The sequence below is a fragment of the Psammomys obesus genome, unplaced genomic scaffold, assembly GCF_907164565.1.
Source record: "Psammomys obesus unplaced genomic scaffold, mPsaObe1.curated_primary_1811, whole genome shotgun sequence".
NCBI lineage: Eukaryota > Metazoa > Chordata > Mammalia > Rodentia > Muridae > Psammomys > Psammomys obesus.
Genome location: NW_026596051.1, coordinates 16,102,615 through 16,121,739, shown reverse-complemented (window position 1 = coordinate 16,121,739; position 19,125 = coordinate 16,102,615). Strand labels below are relative to the sequence as shown.

Sequence of the window (19,125 nt, the reverse complement as noted above, 5' to 3'; positions counted from 1 at the left end):
CCATTTTTAGCATTAAAGAAAGAGGGAATGAGTTGAGGAATACATGATTACGTATGCCTGGGAGGGAATTTTTCAAGTATGAGTTACTGATTGGGTGCTTTCCTATCACAGTCTGTTCTATTGTGATAGGATGTTGTCAGGGTCTCTCTACATAGCCCTAGGTGTCCTGGAACTCACTGATGTAGACCAGGCTGGCTTTAAACACACAGAAATCTGCCTGCCTCTGCTTACCTAGTGCTGGGATTAACAATTGTCAGAAAGCTTTTGAACTGTGTATTTAGATTTCGCTCTAAATGTAGAGGCTCTCATGCTTGAGCAGTACTCCACAACTTAAAGTCATTGCCTGAAATGTTGACAGGTGAATTCTTAATGTATCAGGTAAAGGGAATGGCCTTGGTACTACTTACAAGCCTATGTGATTTCAAATTTCCTAGCTGTGTTTTGGCTATTTTGAAGGAGTCTTGTGTAGCCCAGGATGGCCCTAAACTTGATATGAAGCTGGCCATGAACTCGTAATTTTTCTGTATTCTAACCTACCAAGTACTTTTGGTACTTGTACAAGGGTACATATGTGTGCTACCACCTCCAGGCACTTTTTGAATTAAAATTCTGGCTGATGTTCCAATATCCTACCGCAAAAGGAAAACAACAAGAAAGATTTTTCCTATATGGCTAGCCCACACTGAACTCACACTCAAAATCTTCCTGCCTTAGCCTTATGAATGCTGGGGTTTTAAGCATGAACCACTACACCCAAGCCAGTATTGTTCATTTTGACAGATTTGTGTCATTCTTAAATGTGTTTTAAAGAACTGGTTAGGGGGCTGGAGAGATGGCTCAGAGGTTATGAGCCCCGTCTGTTCTTCCAGAGGTCCTGAGTTCAATTCCCAGCAACCATCTACAGTGAGATCTGGTGCCCGCTTCTGGCACATAGGCAGGCAAAACATTGTATACATAATAAATACATCGCTTAAAAAAAAAAAAAAAACTATTAAAAGGGGGGGGGGGGTTGGAGAGATGGCTCAGTGGTTAAGAGCACTGTCTGCTCTTCCAAAGGACCTGGGTTCAATTCCCAGCACCCACATGACAGCTTACAACTGTAATGCCAATTCCAAGAAATCTGACACTTTCACAGTAATACACCTAAAATTAAATTAAATAAGTTATTATTATTATTATTATTATTATTATTATTATTATTATTATTAAAGAAGAACTGGCTAAGAAACACATTATTTTAATCCCAGCACTCAGGAGGTGGATCTCTGTGAACTCAAGGCCAGCCTGGTCTACAGAGTGAGTTCCAGGATAGCCATGGCTCCACTGAGAAACCTTGTCTTGCACCCCCTCTCCCTCCTACTGTGATGGTAGTACAGACTTGTAATTCTAGCACTTTAAAAGCTTAAGCATTATCATGGGTTCACAGTCACCTAGGCATACCCTGTCTTTTTTTCTTTCCCTAATATTTATTTATTTATTTATATTTTATGCACATTGGTGTTTTAGCCTGTGTGTATGTCTCTGTGGCAGTGTTAGATCCCCCGGAACTGGAGTTAGAGACAGTTTTGAGTTGCCATGGGGGTGCTGGGAATTGAACCCGGGTCCATTTGAAAGAGCAGCCAGTGCTCTTAACCACTGAGCCACCACTCCAGCCCCCACACCACTGTCTTGAATAAGAAGAAAGAAGCCAGGTGTGGTAGCACGCAACTTTAATCCCACCATTTGGGATGCTAAGGCAAGTTTTGGAGAGAGAAGAGAGGAGAGGCTAATCGCACTCAAGGGCTGGATTACTACTTTACCTTTAACCTCTGTGACCGTAAGTCGTACACTTTTTTCTTTTGAGACAGGCCGCCTTTGTGTAGCCCTGACTGTCCTGGAACTCGCATCATAGACCAGGTTGCCTTCAAACTCAGAGATCCACCTGCTTCTGCCTTGTTAGTGTTGGGATTGAAGGTGTGTGCCATCACTGCCTGACTACTTCTCTTAATTTTAAACCTTTTCCTCTAAAGAGAAAATAGAAGACTGCTGATCTTGTAGGAGCTTTTCTGGTGAAGAAGTGGAGAAGTGCAGGGCCAGAACCTGTGTCCACCTCAAATGCTGAAAACTGATGTATTAGACAGACCTACTCAAAGATGGTACCCTTGAAATACCAGCTTTAGGATCAAGGCAGCTGCTTCATTCCCCACCACCACCTTCTGTTTTTTTTGAGACAGGGTTTTCCTGTGTAACCGTGGCTGTCCTGGACTTCTTTGTAGACCAGGCTGACATTGAACTCACCGCGATCCACCTGCCTCTGCCTCCCTGAGTGCTGGGATTACAGGCCTGCGCCACCATGGGCAACTGCCAGTTGCTCTCTAAATAGCACAGAGTAACTGCCTTTTGCTGTTATTTTGACTGCGCATGGAGCCTGTGTGGCCCCTAAGCCTACTTCCATCTCCATCTAACATAGATGCAGACTCCCCTAAAAGTAACCGTAATATCTTAGGTTTCCTTCGAGTCATCCTACTTACCGTTTTATAGTTTTACATTGTTTTTATTAGTTATTGACTACTTAAAAGGTAAGGCTTATTTTTATTGTATTGACCAGGAGCACAGAAGGAAATTTTTGAGCAAAAGAAAACCGGGTTTTCTTTTTTTTCCTTCTTTCTTGTCTTCTTTAGCAGCATTTTCATAGTTTCCTATGCATTTGTCACTAGAAAAGTCTGTTAGATCGGCCACTGTTAGAGTGGGTATGGCTCAATGGGGTGCTAACCTAACCCTCTGCAAGAACTATTCTCTTGTGTCCCCTTCAGTAGCCAGCCAGCTTCATGAAGGACATTGGCCTCATTGCCAGCTCCAGGTGCTTTTACCCAGTGTGCACTCTGTTGCACTCTCTGTCTGTCTGTCTGTCTGTCTGGGCATCAGCGGCCGGATATGTACCTTGCACCTGTCTGAGTATGTAGATAGTGACACCCATGCACAGATCAGGATGTTATGACTTTATTGCTGTCTGCTTTGTTGTCCTGAGACATGGTCCCTCACTGAATCAGAAGCCCCTTTTTTTGCAAGCCAGCAAGCTTGTGGGGTCCACTGTTTTCTATCACTATTCTGGGGTATAAGCATACTCTGATTTTTAGATGTGTCCTGGGGATTCAAACTCAGGTCCTTGAGTTTGTAGAGCAGCTACTCCTATCCACTAAACTGTCCCCTCAGCCCCATTATCTATTTTTAAAGCTACTTTATCTCTCGATAACAGTTCTAGTAAAATGTCAGATCACTACCATAAGAAGTCTGATGGGCCCAATATTGATAGGCACATGGAAAAGGAGACCAGAGGTGGGCCTCCACCTAATGGCTGGTGTCATGATAAGAGTCTTCTTTAGGAAGAGTTTAGGTCACTTCTTTTGAACTTAACAGTACAATAAAGTCTTGGTTTAAAAAGGTAAAACACCTTAATTATACTGAACTTGCTACTGTTAAGAATCAAATTCAGAGCCATCGTGGTGGCACATGCCTTTAATTCCAGGAATCTGGAGTCAGAGACAGGTGGATCTCTGAGTTTGAGGCAGCCTGGTCCAAGTAATGAGTTCCAGGTCAGCCAGTGCTGTATAATAGGGAGTCCTGTCTGAAACAAACAAACAAAAAATCAAATTCATTTCACAAAAAATAGAGTCATCTTGTGCCCCTTCTGCAGGGTCACATGTGTGATTTTGGTAATGTCAGAATGCTAATGCTGCTTCCCTGTGGGGTTCTTAGCTGTCTTCGAACTCACTATGTAGAGTTGTTGATTATTAATATTTATTATTGATTTATCTTTTAGTTAAACAGTGGTTATTCCTAAACCAGCTCTATACCCAAATCACCACACAGAGACTAGGATTTACTTAGTTAACCTAGAGCACAATGCTGAGCAATAGATACTCCATCCTAAACCTCCAAGCCCACATAGTTTCCTCCCATTCAGATTTCCCACATTATACTTGCTTTTAGTCATATGTTAGGTTTGGTTCATCTCTCCTCCTGGTTCCAGGTCCTCTCCTGCCAATCTCTGCTCTCTGAATCCTCCCGCTTGCTTCCTTCTTCTCCTCTCCAGACCAGGATGTCCCACCCCACTCTCTCCATTGCTCAGCATTGGCTGGTCCTTTTATTGAAAATACAGAGAACAAATGGTGGCATGTTTACACAAACTTGAGACAGGTGATGCTTAGACTAAACATCATAATGCAGTGTCCAGATAGTGTCCAGATTGAAACCAGATAGTGGGGTAGAGAAATCAGCATTTGAATGAACAAGGGCGAATTGTATACATTCCACAAGAACATTATACCAGCAATGTAGACCAGGCTGTCTTGAATTTACAGAGATAGTGTTAGGATCAAAAGCATGTCCAACCATGTCCAGCTGCATTAATTTATGTTTTCTTTCATGGTATCAAGGATAAAGCTCAAGGCCTCACTCATGCTAAGCAAGATTTTTACTACACCCCTCGTTGTAGGGATTTTCTTTTTGTTGTTTTCTTTTCAAGACAGGGTTTCTCTGAGTAACCCTGGCTATAGTGAGAATTGTGGAATTTTGATTTCTTTTAAAAAAAACCCAGAAATATTATAAAAATATGTTTTCATTTTAACCCCAGGTATGGGGTTATAGGCCTACTTCAGACAAACTCAAGTGACTGATTTACCTCGTGCTTTAGCAAAGGCATGGTTTTGCCAGTTGCAGATAGTTTCTGCAGTTCTAAGACATTTGGAATTCTGGGAATTTTTCAGAGAGTATATAAATGCCCCAATAGGTGGGGTTGGTGGATGTTGTTCCTTCAGGGGATGCTTGTAGTTTGTTAGTAGTTATTCTCAAAGAAGAAAAATTATATTCGGGGATCTCTGTCTCTCCCCTTTCTCACCCATCTAATAGATAGGGGGTGAAGATGGGATAAAGGTGGGAAGAAGAAGAAACCACAAAGTAATAAAGACCAGCTACACCTGGCTATCCTAAAACTCAGTCTGTAGACCAAGCTGGCCTCTGCCTCCTAAGTGCTGAAATTAAAGGTGTGTCACCATTAATCAGCTTTGGTTTCTCCTCTTTTTGTCAGCTTTTTTCTTTGTTTGTATGTTTGTTTATTTTTTCTGGCATGGTCTTATAGCATAATCCTGGCTGGCCTCAAACACACAGAGCTCCTCCAGCCTCTGCTTCTTGAGTTTTAGTATTAAAGTTGTGTGGTGCCACCAGGTCTCGTAACATTATTCTTTTTTTTTCTTTTTTTCTTTTTTAAGACTTAATTATTTATTTATGTATAGTGTATGCCTGCACCCCAGAAGAAGGCACCAGATCTCATTATAGGTAATTGTAAGCTTCCATGTATTTGCTGGGAATTGAACTCAGGACCTTTGGAAGAGCAGCCAGTGATCTTAACCTCTGAGCCATCTCTCCATCCCCTAACATTAATTCTTAATCTCTGAGGTGCATCAGAGTTGTTTTGAAAGTATGAGCATTCACTTAGTCCAAGTATGTACAGATTTGGACAGGGTCATCTCATATTCCTTGAAGCCACAAAACTGGCCATTTCTCCAGATGAGAAATTCTGTTTCCTGTAGAGCTTGTCATTATAACCCAGGAGTTGTTTTGTTTTCATGCATGTGTCTGTATGTGCCATTTCTCAGGTGTGGTGTACCTTATTTTCTCTGTCCTGTACCTTGTGGAGTATATCAGGCTAGCAGGCCAACCAGTGAGCCCCAGGAATCTGGCTATCTCTGTCTTAACCATGCCTGGCCCCTCCTTTTTTTTTTTTCTTTTTTTTCTTTTTTCAAACTTGTTTATTTTTATTTTACGTACATTGGTGTTTTGCCTACATGTGTGAGAGAGTCAGATTCCCTACAACAGGAGTTACAGACAGTTGTGAGCTGCCATGAAGGTGCTGGAATTGAACCCCGGTCTTCTGGAGGAGAAGCCAGTACTGTTAACCACTGAGCCATCTCTCCAGCCTCTTTTTTTTTTAAAGCATGCAGACTCTGGGCTTCATGTTTAGAAGGCAAACAGTGTACCAACTCAGTGAGCTATTTTGCCAACCCCTACCTGGCTGTAAATAAACTTCAAAATGGTGTAATTCACTGTGGTTTGTTTTTGTTTGTTTAGATTTATTATGTATGTATTATGTTCTGCCTGCATATACTTCTGTACCCCAGAAGAGGGAACTGGTGGTTGTAAGCCACCGTGTGGTTGCTGGGAATTGAACTCAGAACCTCTATAGACACTCCACCACAGCCAGCACTCTTAAACTCTGAGCTATCTCCAGTCCCTCACTGTGGTTTAAAAGTGTGAAATTTCTTCAGCTGTTTAATCTAGTAAAATCACAGTTGTGCAGTGATCATCATTGTTGGAGTTATTTTTATAAAATTGTGTTCGTTTTCTCGGTTTCTCTCTTAACCTGACTATTACTCAAATAATTGAGACTCTTATATTATTTGTTTATCAAGCTTTACAGCACAACAGCTGAGCAGTAATTATTCTTGACTGTTTTTATTTATTTATTTGTATTTACTGAGGAGTAGGATTACTTGATGTTTAACTTTTTTGAGGAACTGGAAACATATTCCACAGCAGCCACACCTTTTTTTACTTTCCTGTCTAGTTTTTCCGCATGCTGGCCAAGCAAAAATATTGAGCTACAGCCCTTTGACAGATTTTTAGTTAATTTTGTATACATTGAGGCTTCTTATGTGCCCCTCACTTCATTTTCTCTATTTGTCTTGGTATTTTAGTATATAGTATGTTTGTTATAATTAAAGAGCCCATGGTAGTAATATTGGAATTAGCTGAAGTCTTTATTTCACCTTTTTGTTTTGTTTTGTTTTGTTGCTGTTTTGAAACAAGATTTTTCTGTGTAGCCCTGGCTGTCCCAGCACTCCCTCTGTAGACAAGACTGGCCTTGAACTCACAGGTTTTCCCTGCCTCTGCCTTCTTAGTGCCTGGATTAAAGGCTTGTGCCACTCCCCCCGCCCACTACCTCCATTTAAAAAAAAAAAAAAACCTAATACCCTATTTTATGGTTGTTTCATTTAGTTGTAATCATTTCTTTGGCTTCTTGTCTTAAAGAATTCTGTTTGTGCATACTGACATATATATACGTATATATACTGTATATATACGTATATATATGTGTACATATATATGTGCGCGCGTGCGTGTGTGTGTGTGTGTGTGTGTGTGTGTGTGTGTATGAAAGCCAAAGAGCAATATATGGGAGTCAGCTCTCCCTTTAACATGTAGGTGTCAGGGATTGAAATCAGCCTTTACCTGAAGAGTCATCTCACCAGCCTCCTTGTTTACTTTTGTAAAACTGTTGACCTGTGTTAATTTGTTTTTGGGTTTTTTGTTTTGTTTTGTTTTTTAAATTTCTACATTTTTCTCCTTTTTCCTTTTTTTTTTTTGCGGGAGAGAAGTGGGGGTTTTGATACAGGGTTTCTCTGTGTAGATATTTGATATTTTTTAAACTATTTTAAGATTGATTTATTTTTAATGTGCGTTGATGTTTTGTTTGCATGTATTTCTGTACAAGGATGCCAGATCTTCTGCACCTGGAATTACAGATAGTTGTGAGCTGCTATGTAGGTGCTATGAATTGAACCCAGGTCCTCTGGAAGAATAGCCAGTGCTCTTAACTGCTGAGCCATCTCTCCCGCCCCTGTTTATTTGTTTCTTTGTTTTTATGTACATTTGGCTTACATGTATGTCCGGATGAGGGAGTCAGATCTACTCAAACTTTTGAGTTACAGACAGTTGTGACCTGCCATGTGGATGTTGGGAATTGAACCCCAATCCTGTAGAACAGCTAATGAATGCTCTTAACAGCTGAGCCATCTCTCCAGCTTCGTTAATTTGAGTTTTTATTGTTGCTTGTTTGAGGCAGGTGCACGTTTTTTGTTTTTGTGAGCTTTTTGAGTTTTTGGTGGTGGTAGTGGCAGTGGTTTATTGAGACACAATCTTGTGGCCCAAGATGTTTCCAAACTCACACTCCTTTCTAGCCCCTTAGTGCATGGATCACAGTTAAGCGTCACCACATTCCTTTTCTCTTAGGTGTTTGTGGATATGCTAAAATACTGTTACTCAGTGACTTGTACTTAGGTTCCTTATCTCCTAGGGATAAATGTTACAAAGCACTACCTTGTGTTTTTTTTTTGGGGGGGGGGGTATATGCATTTAAGTGTGAGTTATATTGTGAACTAGGAGTCTTAGCTCAGTATTTGCCCTTGGAGAGGAGGATAGTAATTACTTCTAGCAGCAGAAAAATTGCAGTTTGGTATTTTCTAATTTCCTTCCCATTTCTACTGGAAATTTGAGGTTTTGGTTTTTGGGGTTTTGTACTAGGGATCGAACACCTTGGTTTATGAATGCTAGGCAAGTGCTTTGCTACTCAGCTACATTCCAGACCCTTCTACTAAAAGCAGAAAGCTATAAGCTCTGGATCTCAGAGTTTCTGCTGGTGGAAGGTGGTGGCACACACCTTTAATTCAGGGCTCGATAGCCAGAGGCAGGTGGATATCTGTGAGTTGGAGGTCCACCTGGTCTACATAATGAGTTTTAGGACAGCCAAAGCTACACAGGCCCTGTCTTTAGAAAAACAAAACAAGAAAACAATAATCTATGAGTGGATCCTAAGTATATTCAAACTATGGTATAGGTGTGATGATACCATGTGTGGTTTGTTGTTATCATTTGGTTGGTTGGCTTCAGTCTTAGTTTTTGAGACAGATCTCACCGACAGATCAACCCAGGCTGATGTCTGTGTTCCTCCAGCCTCCTGAGTGGTAGGACTGCAGGTATATGCTGTCACGCCTCACCAGATAGTCTGGTTTTAAGACTCTGCAGTCTTCTGGTTATAAGGCAATTTGCTGTCCTAAAAACATTTAGAGGCTTTGTATATCTTACAAGACACTTTGTACTTGTGTGCAGTGATTACTGTAGGTCGGGAGAGCAAAGCTGGTCTTCATTTTTAGCCCAAGATTGATTGATTTCGTTTTTTGAGACAGAGTTTCTCTGTGTGTAGACTAGGCTGTCCTCGAACTCAAAGAAATCCATCTGCCTCTGCCTCCCAGAGTGCTGGATTACAGGTGTGCCACACCTTGCCCAGCTTTAGCCCATCATTTAAGAAGCAGTATGCACTGTCTTTCAAGGCTGAGAGGGTACTTTACAGAAGTCACTTGGTAGTGGTACCTGCTATGTTCTACAAAGCAATTGGATCATTGTAATCATACAAAAGTTCATGAATTGTGGTGTAATTTGTTTTCGTCTATAAATGATTGTGTGCTAGTAAGCGGTAATAGAGTTTGTGGCTATTCATTTATATAAGCCACTACATGTATTAGTAGTTTATATATGCAGATGCACATACTTACTGTTTCTGGTGAAAGGACTTAAATTACAAACAAATGAGGTATACCCAGCTCCTAAGCCTTGACTTCCAGTGCCATTCCACCCTTCAAGTTGATCATAGAAATGGCTGGCTCCAGGGTGAGGCAGGATGGGCACAAGATAAACCAGAAGGGCAGTGTTGCCCGTTTATTTATTTACTACTTTTGGGAACATAGTACCATTATGTAACCTAGGCTGGTCTGAAACTGATAATCGTGTCTCGGCCTCATGAGTGCTGGGTGTTGCAAGTGTGTAACTGCTATACCCTACAGAAAGCAGTGATTGTTTCACTAAAGGTTGGGCACATAGCTGCTTGAAGTTTCCCCTGGCAAAATCTGGGACTGTTTGGGCACTAAAATAATTAAGGATATTTGTGAATTAAGGACTGTTGAGCTGGGTGTGGTGGTACGTGTCTTTAATTCCAGCACTCTAGAAGCAGAGACAGTAAGATCTTTGTGAGTTGCAGGCCAGCTTGGTCTACATAGTGAATTCCAGGACAGTTGGGGCTACATAGAGACCCAGTCTCCCAAAAAAAAAAAAAAAAAAACGGTGTGTGAGTGTGTTACAAGAATGATTATGCCGTGCAACGTATCTGGTATAAGGAAGTTTATTTGGGGGAGGGCAAAGGGAGAGGAGCTAGGGCCTTCAGGAGGAGGGGTAGAGACAGATGATTGGACATGTACACAGGCAGACAGACAGGAACAGAGCCTTAAGAGCAGAGGACTGAGAGAAAGAGACTGAGAGAGATGGGGAGGCAGGCAGGGGTCCTTTTATCCAGCACACACCTGACACTTACCTGGTGGTGGCCTCGTTGTTAGGACCTTGAAAGGTAGATTAGTGGGACCACCTGGGAACTGACAGGGAAGTGTTAAGAAAACTAGGACTCTTGAGTCCATATCAATATATAGAGTTAATAGAAGAAGAGCATGAACTACAATGTAATGCCAAGTGCTGACAGGGAGATAAGGGGAAATGGCCCTATGGAAAAATAGTCCGTACAGTATTTTCTGTGAGCCACGCAGTGGTGGTGCTTTCCTTTAATCCCAGCACTCAGGAGGCAGATGCAGGCAGATTTTGTGAGTTCAAGGCCAGCCTGGTCTACAGAGTGAGTTTAGGACACCCAGGGCTACACAGAGAAACCTTGTCTTAAAAAGAAAGAAAAAAGAAAAAGAACAAAAATTATTTTCTGTGAAATCAGATTATTAGGAAATTGGGTAAATGTTGTTTTTAAGAAATGCTCATTCTTGGAGCTGGAGAAATGGCTCAGGTTAAGAGCATTATCTGCTCTTCCAGAGGTCCTGAGTTCAATTCCCAGCAACCACATGTGGCTCATAACCATCTATAATAGGATCTGGTGCACTGTTCTGGCCGTCAGGCACATATACAGGCAAAAGAGTGTATACATAATAAATAAATTAAAAAAAAAAAGAAATGCTCATTCTTAGGGCTGTCAAGAGAGTTCAGGGATTAAGAGCATTTGCTGCTCTTTCTCAAGTTCTTAGCATCCACTTCAGTCAACTGACAATCCAGGAGATCTGGAGCCCTCTTCTGTTCTCTTCAGACACACACAGGCGCACACATGTTATACATAAATAAAAGTAAAATAAATCCTAAGGAATAGTCTCATTTTACAGAAATGAGCACTAAAATATATGTGTAAGGGATCATAACTTGAACAGCTTACTCTTGAGTGGTTTTAAAATGCTGTATTTAAAGAGAGCAAGTAATGCTGGTGTGGAGGTGTACGCCTTTAACCCCATGCAGGCAGATCTCTGAGTTCAAGGCCAGCCTGCTCTATAGAGCAAGTTCCAGGACAGCCAGGGCTACGTAGAGAAACTCTTGAAAAAACAGTGAATGGATGGATGCAGCAGATTGCTGACGGTGTTAACAGGCCAATCTAAGTAAAGGTATGCAGGTTCTAAAGACAGCCTATAGATAAAGCATTTGCTATGGAATATGAGGAAAAGAAATTAGACCCCCAAGCATCAAAAGCTGGGCAGGCTTCCTGACAAGATCACACCCCATCCAAAATCACCTGAGTTCAGTCTCAGAAACCATGTTCAAGGTAGAAGAAAACCAGTTCTATACCATTTACTTTTACCTCAAAACCTGCATACACAAACACGTTATACACAGAAACATACACTTTTTTAGACAGGGTCTCTCTGTAGCCCTGGGTGTCTTAGAACTCACTCTGTAGACCAGGCTGAACTTGAACTCCCAGTGATTTGACTGTTCTGCCTTCCAAGTGCTGGTATTAAAGCCACTACCTGCCTGGCTCACAGCCCAATTTTTTTTTTTTTAAAGTGAAAATAGAGGGGCTGGAGAGATGGCTCAGAGCATTAACTCTCTTTCCAAAGGTCCTGAGTCCCAGCAAATATATGGTGGCTCATAACCATCTATAATGAGACCTGGTGCCCTCTTCTGGCATGTAGGTGTACATTCAGGCAGAATACTGTATATATAATAAATAATAAAGAAAAAAGTGAAGATTGAAAATACACTCAACATCTGGCCTCCATATGTACCTGTAAACCTGTAAACATGGGTATACTCATAAATGAGTATACATGAATATATACATGAATATGTGCCACACACACAGACATACGTGTAATAAATGCATAAGGGCTGGAGGGATGGTTCAGCAGTTAAGAGCATTTGCTATGTGAACATGAGGACCAGAGGTTCCCAGCACCCACATAACAAGCTTGGTTATTACTATAAACATCTGGTGATCCAGCTCTGAGAGATCTGAAATTTGTTTTTGGTATCTGAGGATGCAGTCACATGTATTTGTACAACACATACATGTACATTCATACATGTACACATGAATAAAAAATTCTTAAGTATTTGGGTGCTCTTTTTTATTCTTGCAAGTTTTTACACTTAAGGGGATATATATATACTGGAGTGATGGCTCAGTATATATATATCACAGACTGCTCTTCCAGAGGACTCAGGTTCAATTCCCAGCCCCCACATAGTAGCTCACAGCTGTCTATAGCTCCGGAATCTAACACTTTCACACAGACATACATGCAGGCAAAACACCAATGCTTGATAATATTGTTTGAAATTCTTATGAGTTCACTGATCCATTTCTAGTCTTTTTGGAATTTTAAATCCAAAATTCTAAGAATCATGAGAAAGCCACACCTGTGACCCCAGGACTCAGGAAGTAGATGCTGGAGGATTAGTTCAAGGCCGGTGTTAACTCCTTAAGGTACACAGAAGGGAAATAAATTGCAAGTATGTGGCCTGAGAAATGTGATTCAAAATTCTCATATGATTTATGTTTTTAGGAGGAACTCTTGGATATAAAAGAACGTCCCTACTCCAAACGGAGGCCATCATGTCTCTCTGAGAAGTATGACAGGTATGACTGTTATGTTATGGATTGCATTGTTGTGGGCTAGAGTGGTGGCTCAGCATCTGTACTGAGCTTTTTTTTTTTTTTTTTAAGATTTATTTATTATGTATACAGTGTTCTGCCTGCATGTACAGATGCACTCCAGAAGAGGGCACCAGATCTCATTATAGATGGTTGTGAGTCACCATATGGTTGCTGGGAATTGAACTCAGGACCTTTGGAAGAGCAGCCAGTGCTCTTACCCTCTGAGCCGTCTCTGCAGCCCTGTACTGCTCTTTTAACAAACCCAGGTTGAGTTCTCAGCACACTTCAGGTGGGTCACAGCCATCCGTGAACTCCAGCTTCAGGGACACCTGGCACCCCTGGCTGATAGTGACACTGCACTCGTGTGCAGATACATGCACAACTACACATACATATAAATCAAAAAGTAAATTTAAAATGAGTAAATAAAATTTTATTCAAACAAAAAAGAATTGCATTATTGGAAAGTTGTTTTGGTAGCACTATGAGTGAGGGAGGTATTTTAAGAGTTAATAAATGGCTGTCAACTAACCAGCACTGCAGCTAAACTACAGAATGACCCAGTTACAGTCACAGAGCAGATTTAAACCCAGGAGTCTTTCTGTCAGGGTCTCTTCCCCAGACCCTGTGCTTCTTGCTGTGATTTTACTTTTTTAAGACTGTGTGTTGAGGATGCTGAAGAAGGGTTCTGAGACCTTGATCAAAGAGCTCTTCAGATTAGCCTTATTGTATCTTAGGTTCCTTAAGAAAAGGCTAAAGTCTTTGGTTTGAAGAAGCTAACTAAAAATGATCTGAAAATGTGCAATAACTCTGTATTATATTTCTTAAGGTTACCTTAATAATTTCTTTTTGTTGTGGTGTGTTTGTTTGTTTGTTTGTTTGTTTGTTTGTTTTGAGAGAAGCGCTTTCTACATAGCCCTGGCTGTCCTGGAACTCGCTCTGTAGACCAGGCTGGCCTCAAACTCACAGAGATCTGTTTGCCTTTGCCTTCCAAGTGCTGGGAAAAAAAGGCCTGCACCACCGTGCTTAGCAGTCTTAGTTAACTATCTAGCCATCTTTGTTTGTTTGTTTTTTGTTTTTTTGTTTTTGTTTGTTTTGAGACAGGGTTTCTCTGTGTAACAGTCCTGGCTGTCCTGGAACTCACTCTGTAGATGAGGCTAGCCTCAAAACTCAGAGGTCTGCCTGCCTCTCCCACCTGAGTTCTGGCCACCACTGCTATCTTGTGGGTTTCTACTTATAACGTGTCGTATTTAATTGGTTCAGTGCCACATATCATCACCCCTAGTGCTAGGGATGGAACCCCAGTTCTTACCCATGTTAGATGAGTGTTTTATCATCCGCTACGTCTTCAGTCTAGGCAGACTTTAAAATCTATATATAGACTTAAGGAAGCCTGTTGTGTGCCATATTCAGATGTATACCACATTCTCCTGATGATGATGGTACCAGAATAATGGCTACTTTGATTTGCTAGGATTTTTCAAGATAGGCTTGTTTGTTTTTCATTGAAATTAAAGTCCTAGGCTGCAGAGATGGATTAGAGGTTAAGAGCACTGGCTGTTCTTCTAGAGGTCCTGAGTTTAATTCCCAGCAACTATATGGAGGCTCACAACAATCTAGATCTGGTGCCTCTTCTGTCATGCAGGTGTACATGCAGGCAGAACATTGTGTACATAATAGATAGATAGATAGATAGATAGATAGATAGATAGATAGATAGATAGATAAATGAATGAATGAATAAATGTCCTTTGTATACTTCAAATGTTGTTATTAAAATTTTTTTCTTTGCATAGAATAGTTATCCTGAGCACCTATATTAGCTTTCATGCTAAAGTAGATATTGTACCTAGTAACAGTACTAAAGATAAGAGTGGACAAAGAGCTTCCTCTTTTACCTTTCTTCTCATTTGAGAGCGAGCATTTGTTGGCTCCGGCAGGAGACCCTAGGATAATATCTAGATGATATCTCTCTATTGAAAGGGTTTGATAACTGTTGACTTGCTTTTTCAAGCAGTGAGTTCATGACTAAGGGTATAATCCCAACAAACAAAGGGGGGAAAAAGGAGGATTTAAGAGTTGGCCTACTTAAGAAAAAACTGAGACTACACATAGAAATTCCAGCCCAGTGTGGTGGTGCATGCCTGTAATCTCAGTACTTAGGAGAGTTGGGGGCAGGAGGATCTATATAAATCTGGGGCCAGCCTGGTCTACATAATGTAGCAAGTTCTATATAGTGAGACTCTGTCTCAAAATAACAACAAACCCAAACAAATTCTAGAAAAATGTGCACCACACTTTCTAGCAGGTACTTGTGCTAAAGGAGTAAAACAGTTTCTACAGAACTTGGGAAGGTCTTTGTGTGGACAGATACTGTAGTTCATACAGAGCACAGGCTTTATAGACTGCTGGTTTCATTTGTGTACAGACTCCTGATTTTCAAGTACCTATTGGGGTTATGTGATCATCAACAAACTATTACTGAAATAATAATGTTTCTTTTTCATCTTGAATAAGGTAATCACTCTGAAGCAACCATGAATGTTTTCATGTAACCTGAAGAAATTTAGAAATTAGGGCCTATTAGAATTAATCTTCAAACACTAACTAATGCTATCCTTTAACCTGTAGTGATGGTGTCTGGGACCCTGAGAAGTGGCATGCCTCTCTCTACCCAGCTTCAGGGCGGAGCTCACCAGTGGAAAGTCTAAAGAAAGAGCCAGAATCAGACCGACCTTCCCTGGTGCGCAGAATAGCAGGTAGGTGCACAGTCATTATAAATAAATGGTAGTTGATTTAGGGAACATGCTCCTAGCTGCTGGTGTTGTTTGTTTTCCCTTTTTTGTTGTTTTTTTGTTTGTTTTGTTTTGTTTTGAGACAGGATTTCCCTATGTAGCCTTAGCTGTCCTGGACTCTCTTTGTAGAGCCGGCTGGCCTTGAACTCACAGAGATCTGCCTGCCTCTGCCTCCCTAAGTGTGAGGGTTTTATTCTTAGTTACCAGAGGTTTATGTATTGAAGAGAAATGTCATCAGAAAACTAGTTTATCACTTGTATTTCTCACAGTTAGCAGAGTAAAATCACAGTGATGGTTTTCTTAACGGTGGCAAGTTAAGCTATGTGCTTTTGAATTATAAAGTGTCTTTGCTGTTATGATAGTGTTGACACTTGGTACATTTGGTATCACCTAGGAGACAATCCTCCAGGACACTTAAAGGAATTATTAGCCTCTGTGCATGCCTGTGAGTGAAGGATTGTCTTCATTTGGTTAACTGGTATGGGAAAACCCATTTTTTTTTTTTTTAAGACTTATTTATTTATTATGTATCAGTGTTCTGTCTGCGTGTATGCCTTCACTCTAAAAGAGGGCACCAGATCTCATTATAAATGGTTATGAGTCACCATGTGGTTGCCAGGAATTGAACTCAGGACCTCTGGAGGAGCAGACAGTGCTCTTAACCTCTGAGCCGTCTCTCCAGCCCCAGGAAAACCCAGACACTATTCTCTGTGGGGATTCTGGACTATGTGAAATGGAGAAAGTGAGTATGTGTTCATCCGTATCTGCTTCCTGATTGTGTACACATGTGGCCAGCTTTTTGAAGCTGTTGCAGCCTTGGCTTTGTTGCTCTTGTGGACTGTATCCTTAAACAATCAGACAGAATAAACATTTTCTTCCTTAAGTTGTTGAGTGCTTTATCACAGCACCAAGAAAAAAAAAAAAAAAACTAAGGCAGCCTGCTGTAGCTCAGATGGTAAGTGCTTGCCTACTGTCCATGCCTGAAACCCTGGGTTCAATTCCTTCCACTGAGTAAACTGGGCACAGTAGTACAAACTTTTGACCCACACACTCAGTAGGTAAAAGCAGGAGGGTCAGAAGTTGGAATTCACCCTCAGCTACATACTGAATTAGAGGCTGATCTACATGAGAGCCTGTCTTACCTTCTAGAAAGAATTGTTTGTTGAGGGCTAGTAGATCATGTCTTTAATCCCAACACTCAGGAAGCAGAAGCAGGCAGTCAAATCTCTGTGACTTCAACATGGTGAGACACTCTCTGAAAAATAATTAAGATGAAAAGCTGTGTCTGGTTGAGAGACAGACAGACAAATACACAGACAAACAAGTTTTTCTTATGTGGGCTCAACTTCAGTTTCTAGTTTTTCTGTTTGTGACATGTTTTTCTTACCTGTATTGAAATTGAACTTACATATAGAACCTTTACATACAACATACCTTTGTTTTGGCATGTGTGCCCTATAAGGGCTCTAGTGTTCTAATGCCTCCTTTCCCTCCTCCTCACTGCCCTAAAATTGAACATGACTAAATTGTTACTATATGTTTCTGAAAACAAGGTTACTCTGTAGCCCAAGCTGGACTGGAACTTACTATGTATCCCATGTTGTACTCAAATTTGAGGATAACCTCTGGGTCAGTGAACCATACCTGGAGCTATCAATGTTGTTCATTTCATTTATTGCCTATTAGTATTTCATTATATGAATTCATCATCATTTCCATTTATCTGTGAAGAGTAACTTGAGTTGTTACTAACCAAAGCTGCTGTGAACATTTATGTGTAAGTATCAGTATATATATATATATGAATTTTTTTTTTTTTTTCGAGACATGGTTTCTCTGTGGAGCCCTGGCTGTCCTGCACTCAATTTGTAGATCAGGCTGGCCTCAAACTCACGGAGATTCACCTGCCTCTGCCTCCCAGAGTGTTGGGATTACAGGAGTGTGCTACCATGCCCAGCTGTATATAGGAGTTTTGATTAATTTATTATTTTTATATGCATGCATGTATGTATGTACTCTTACCATGTGTGTATGTACATCCTGTGCATGCTTGCTGTCTATCCAAGGAAGTCAGAAGACAAATGCTTATGTCTTTTAATTTCTTTTTAGGTTCATTTTATTTTATATACAAGTGCTTCTGTCCACTGAGACCTCTTTCCACCCCCTTTAGGCTCTTTTTTATTTTTGAGGGTGGGAGATTTGAGACCCTCAAACTCCGTGTAATAGACATGCTACAGCACGCCCAGCTCACTGGTCTTTTTTTATTTTATTTTATTTTATTTTTCCATTTACTGATTTCATCTCTTTACAGCCTGATCCCCCCCCCAGTCCTGCCCTCACACGTCCTCCCCTTATTCTCAAAGGGGAGACCCCCAAGGTGTATCAACTCACCCAGGCACAAGTTGCAGCACAGCTAAGTGTGCATCCTCCCCTGGAGCTGACAAGGACCCCAGCCAGGTGGAAGGGACCCAGTGGCAGAGGTAGACTGTAGACTCCTTGGCTCAATAAAGATGCGGTAGGCTCCAAGCTTCCCATAAGGCCACTGAGAAGATTGGAAGAAGCAGGTCTCTGAACTGGCTGACCCAGAAGTTCCTGTAGGCAGAAATGTCAGATCATTGTAACAAACCTACTTTTTCCTTCTAGTCAAAAAAGTTTGGAAATATGAGTTCCCTTTTGGACGCTAGCCACTGACTCTCATGCAATATTGAGGATCTGGCATCTGTACACACAAGATGTACAGTCTACTGCCAGTGGCAGGCAGTAGACTTCCAGTCTGCACTTCCGCTACATGTCTGTAGGGGGCCTAGGTCCAGCCTATTCGGGTTCTGCGCTAGGTGGTTCAGTTTCTGTGAGCCCCCTTGGGCCCAGGTTAGTTTACTATGTAGGTCTTTTTGTGGTGTCCTTGACCTCCACTCTTCCACAGAACTCGCCTTGCTTGGCCTGTGGTCTGGCTGTGGAATTTGGCTAAGAATTATTTAAGGAACTCGCCTTTAGTCTCAGCACTCGGGAGGCAGAGGCAGATGTATCTCTGTGAGTTTGAGGCCTGGTCTAAAAGGGCAGCCAGGGCTCTGTTACACAGAGAAATCCTGTCTCAATAAACAAAGTTGTTTTGTTTTGGTTTGGTTTTTTTTTGTTTTGTTTTGGTTTGGTTTGGTTTTTTTAAGGAGCAGCTTTAACCCCAGCTCTTGGCAGGCAAAGTCCAGCAGGTCTCTAAATTGAAGTCAGGTTGGTCAACAGAATGAGTTCCAGGACAACCAGGGATTATACAGAGAAACCCTATCTCAAAAAAAAAAATTTTTTTTTTTTTTTTTAAGGATTTTATGTACACAGTGTTTTGTATGTACATCTGAATGCACTGGATTCTGTGGATTGCAGACAGAATTAGGACAATTATGAGCAGCTATGTGGGTGTTAGGGGACTTCTGAAGAACAGCATTAACTAACCACTGAGCAACCTTTACAGCTATTAGTCCCTTTGATGGGTAAAGGAGACATTTCAAGACCAGGTGTCTCTGTGTAGCCCTAGCTGTCCTGGACTGGCTTTGTAGA

The 19,125-nt window shown here is 41.2% G+C and overlaps 1 protein-coding gene across 4 annotated transcripts in view; it reads left to right on the top strand.

Annotated features, from left to right (window-relative positions):
- The window catches only part of Eif4enif1 (eukaryotic translation initiation factor 4E nuclear import factor 1), a 45,482-nt gene that overhangs the window by 1,910 nt on the left and 24,447 nt on the right, over positions 1-19,125 (top strand). For all 4 annotated transcript variants that reach the window (XM_055623818.1, XM_055623816.1, XM_055623815.1 and 1 more), the window contains exons 3-4: positions 12,690-12,763; positions 15,413-15,540. In XM_055623818.1, the coding sequence (XP_055479793.1) occupies positions 12,690-12,763; positions 15,413-15,540 (202 nt within the window). The remainder of the gene's footprint in view (positions 1-12,689; positions 12,764-15,412; positions 15,541-19,125) is intronic.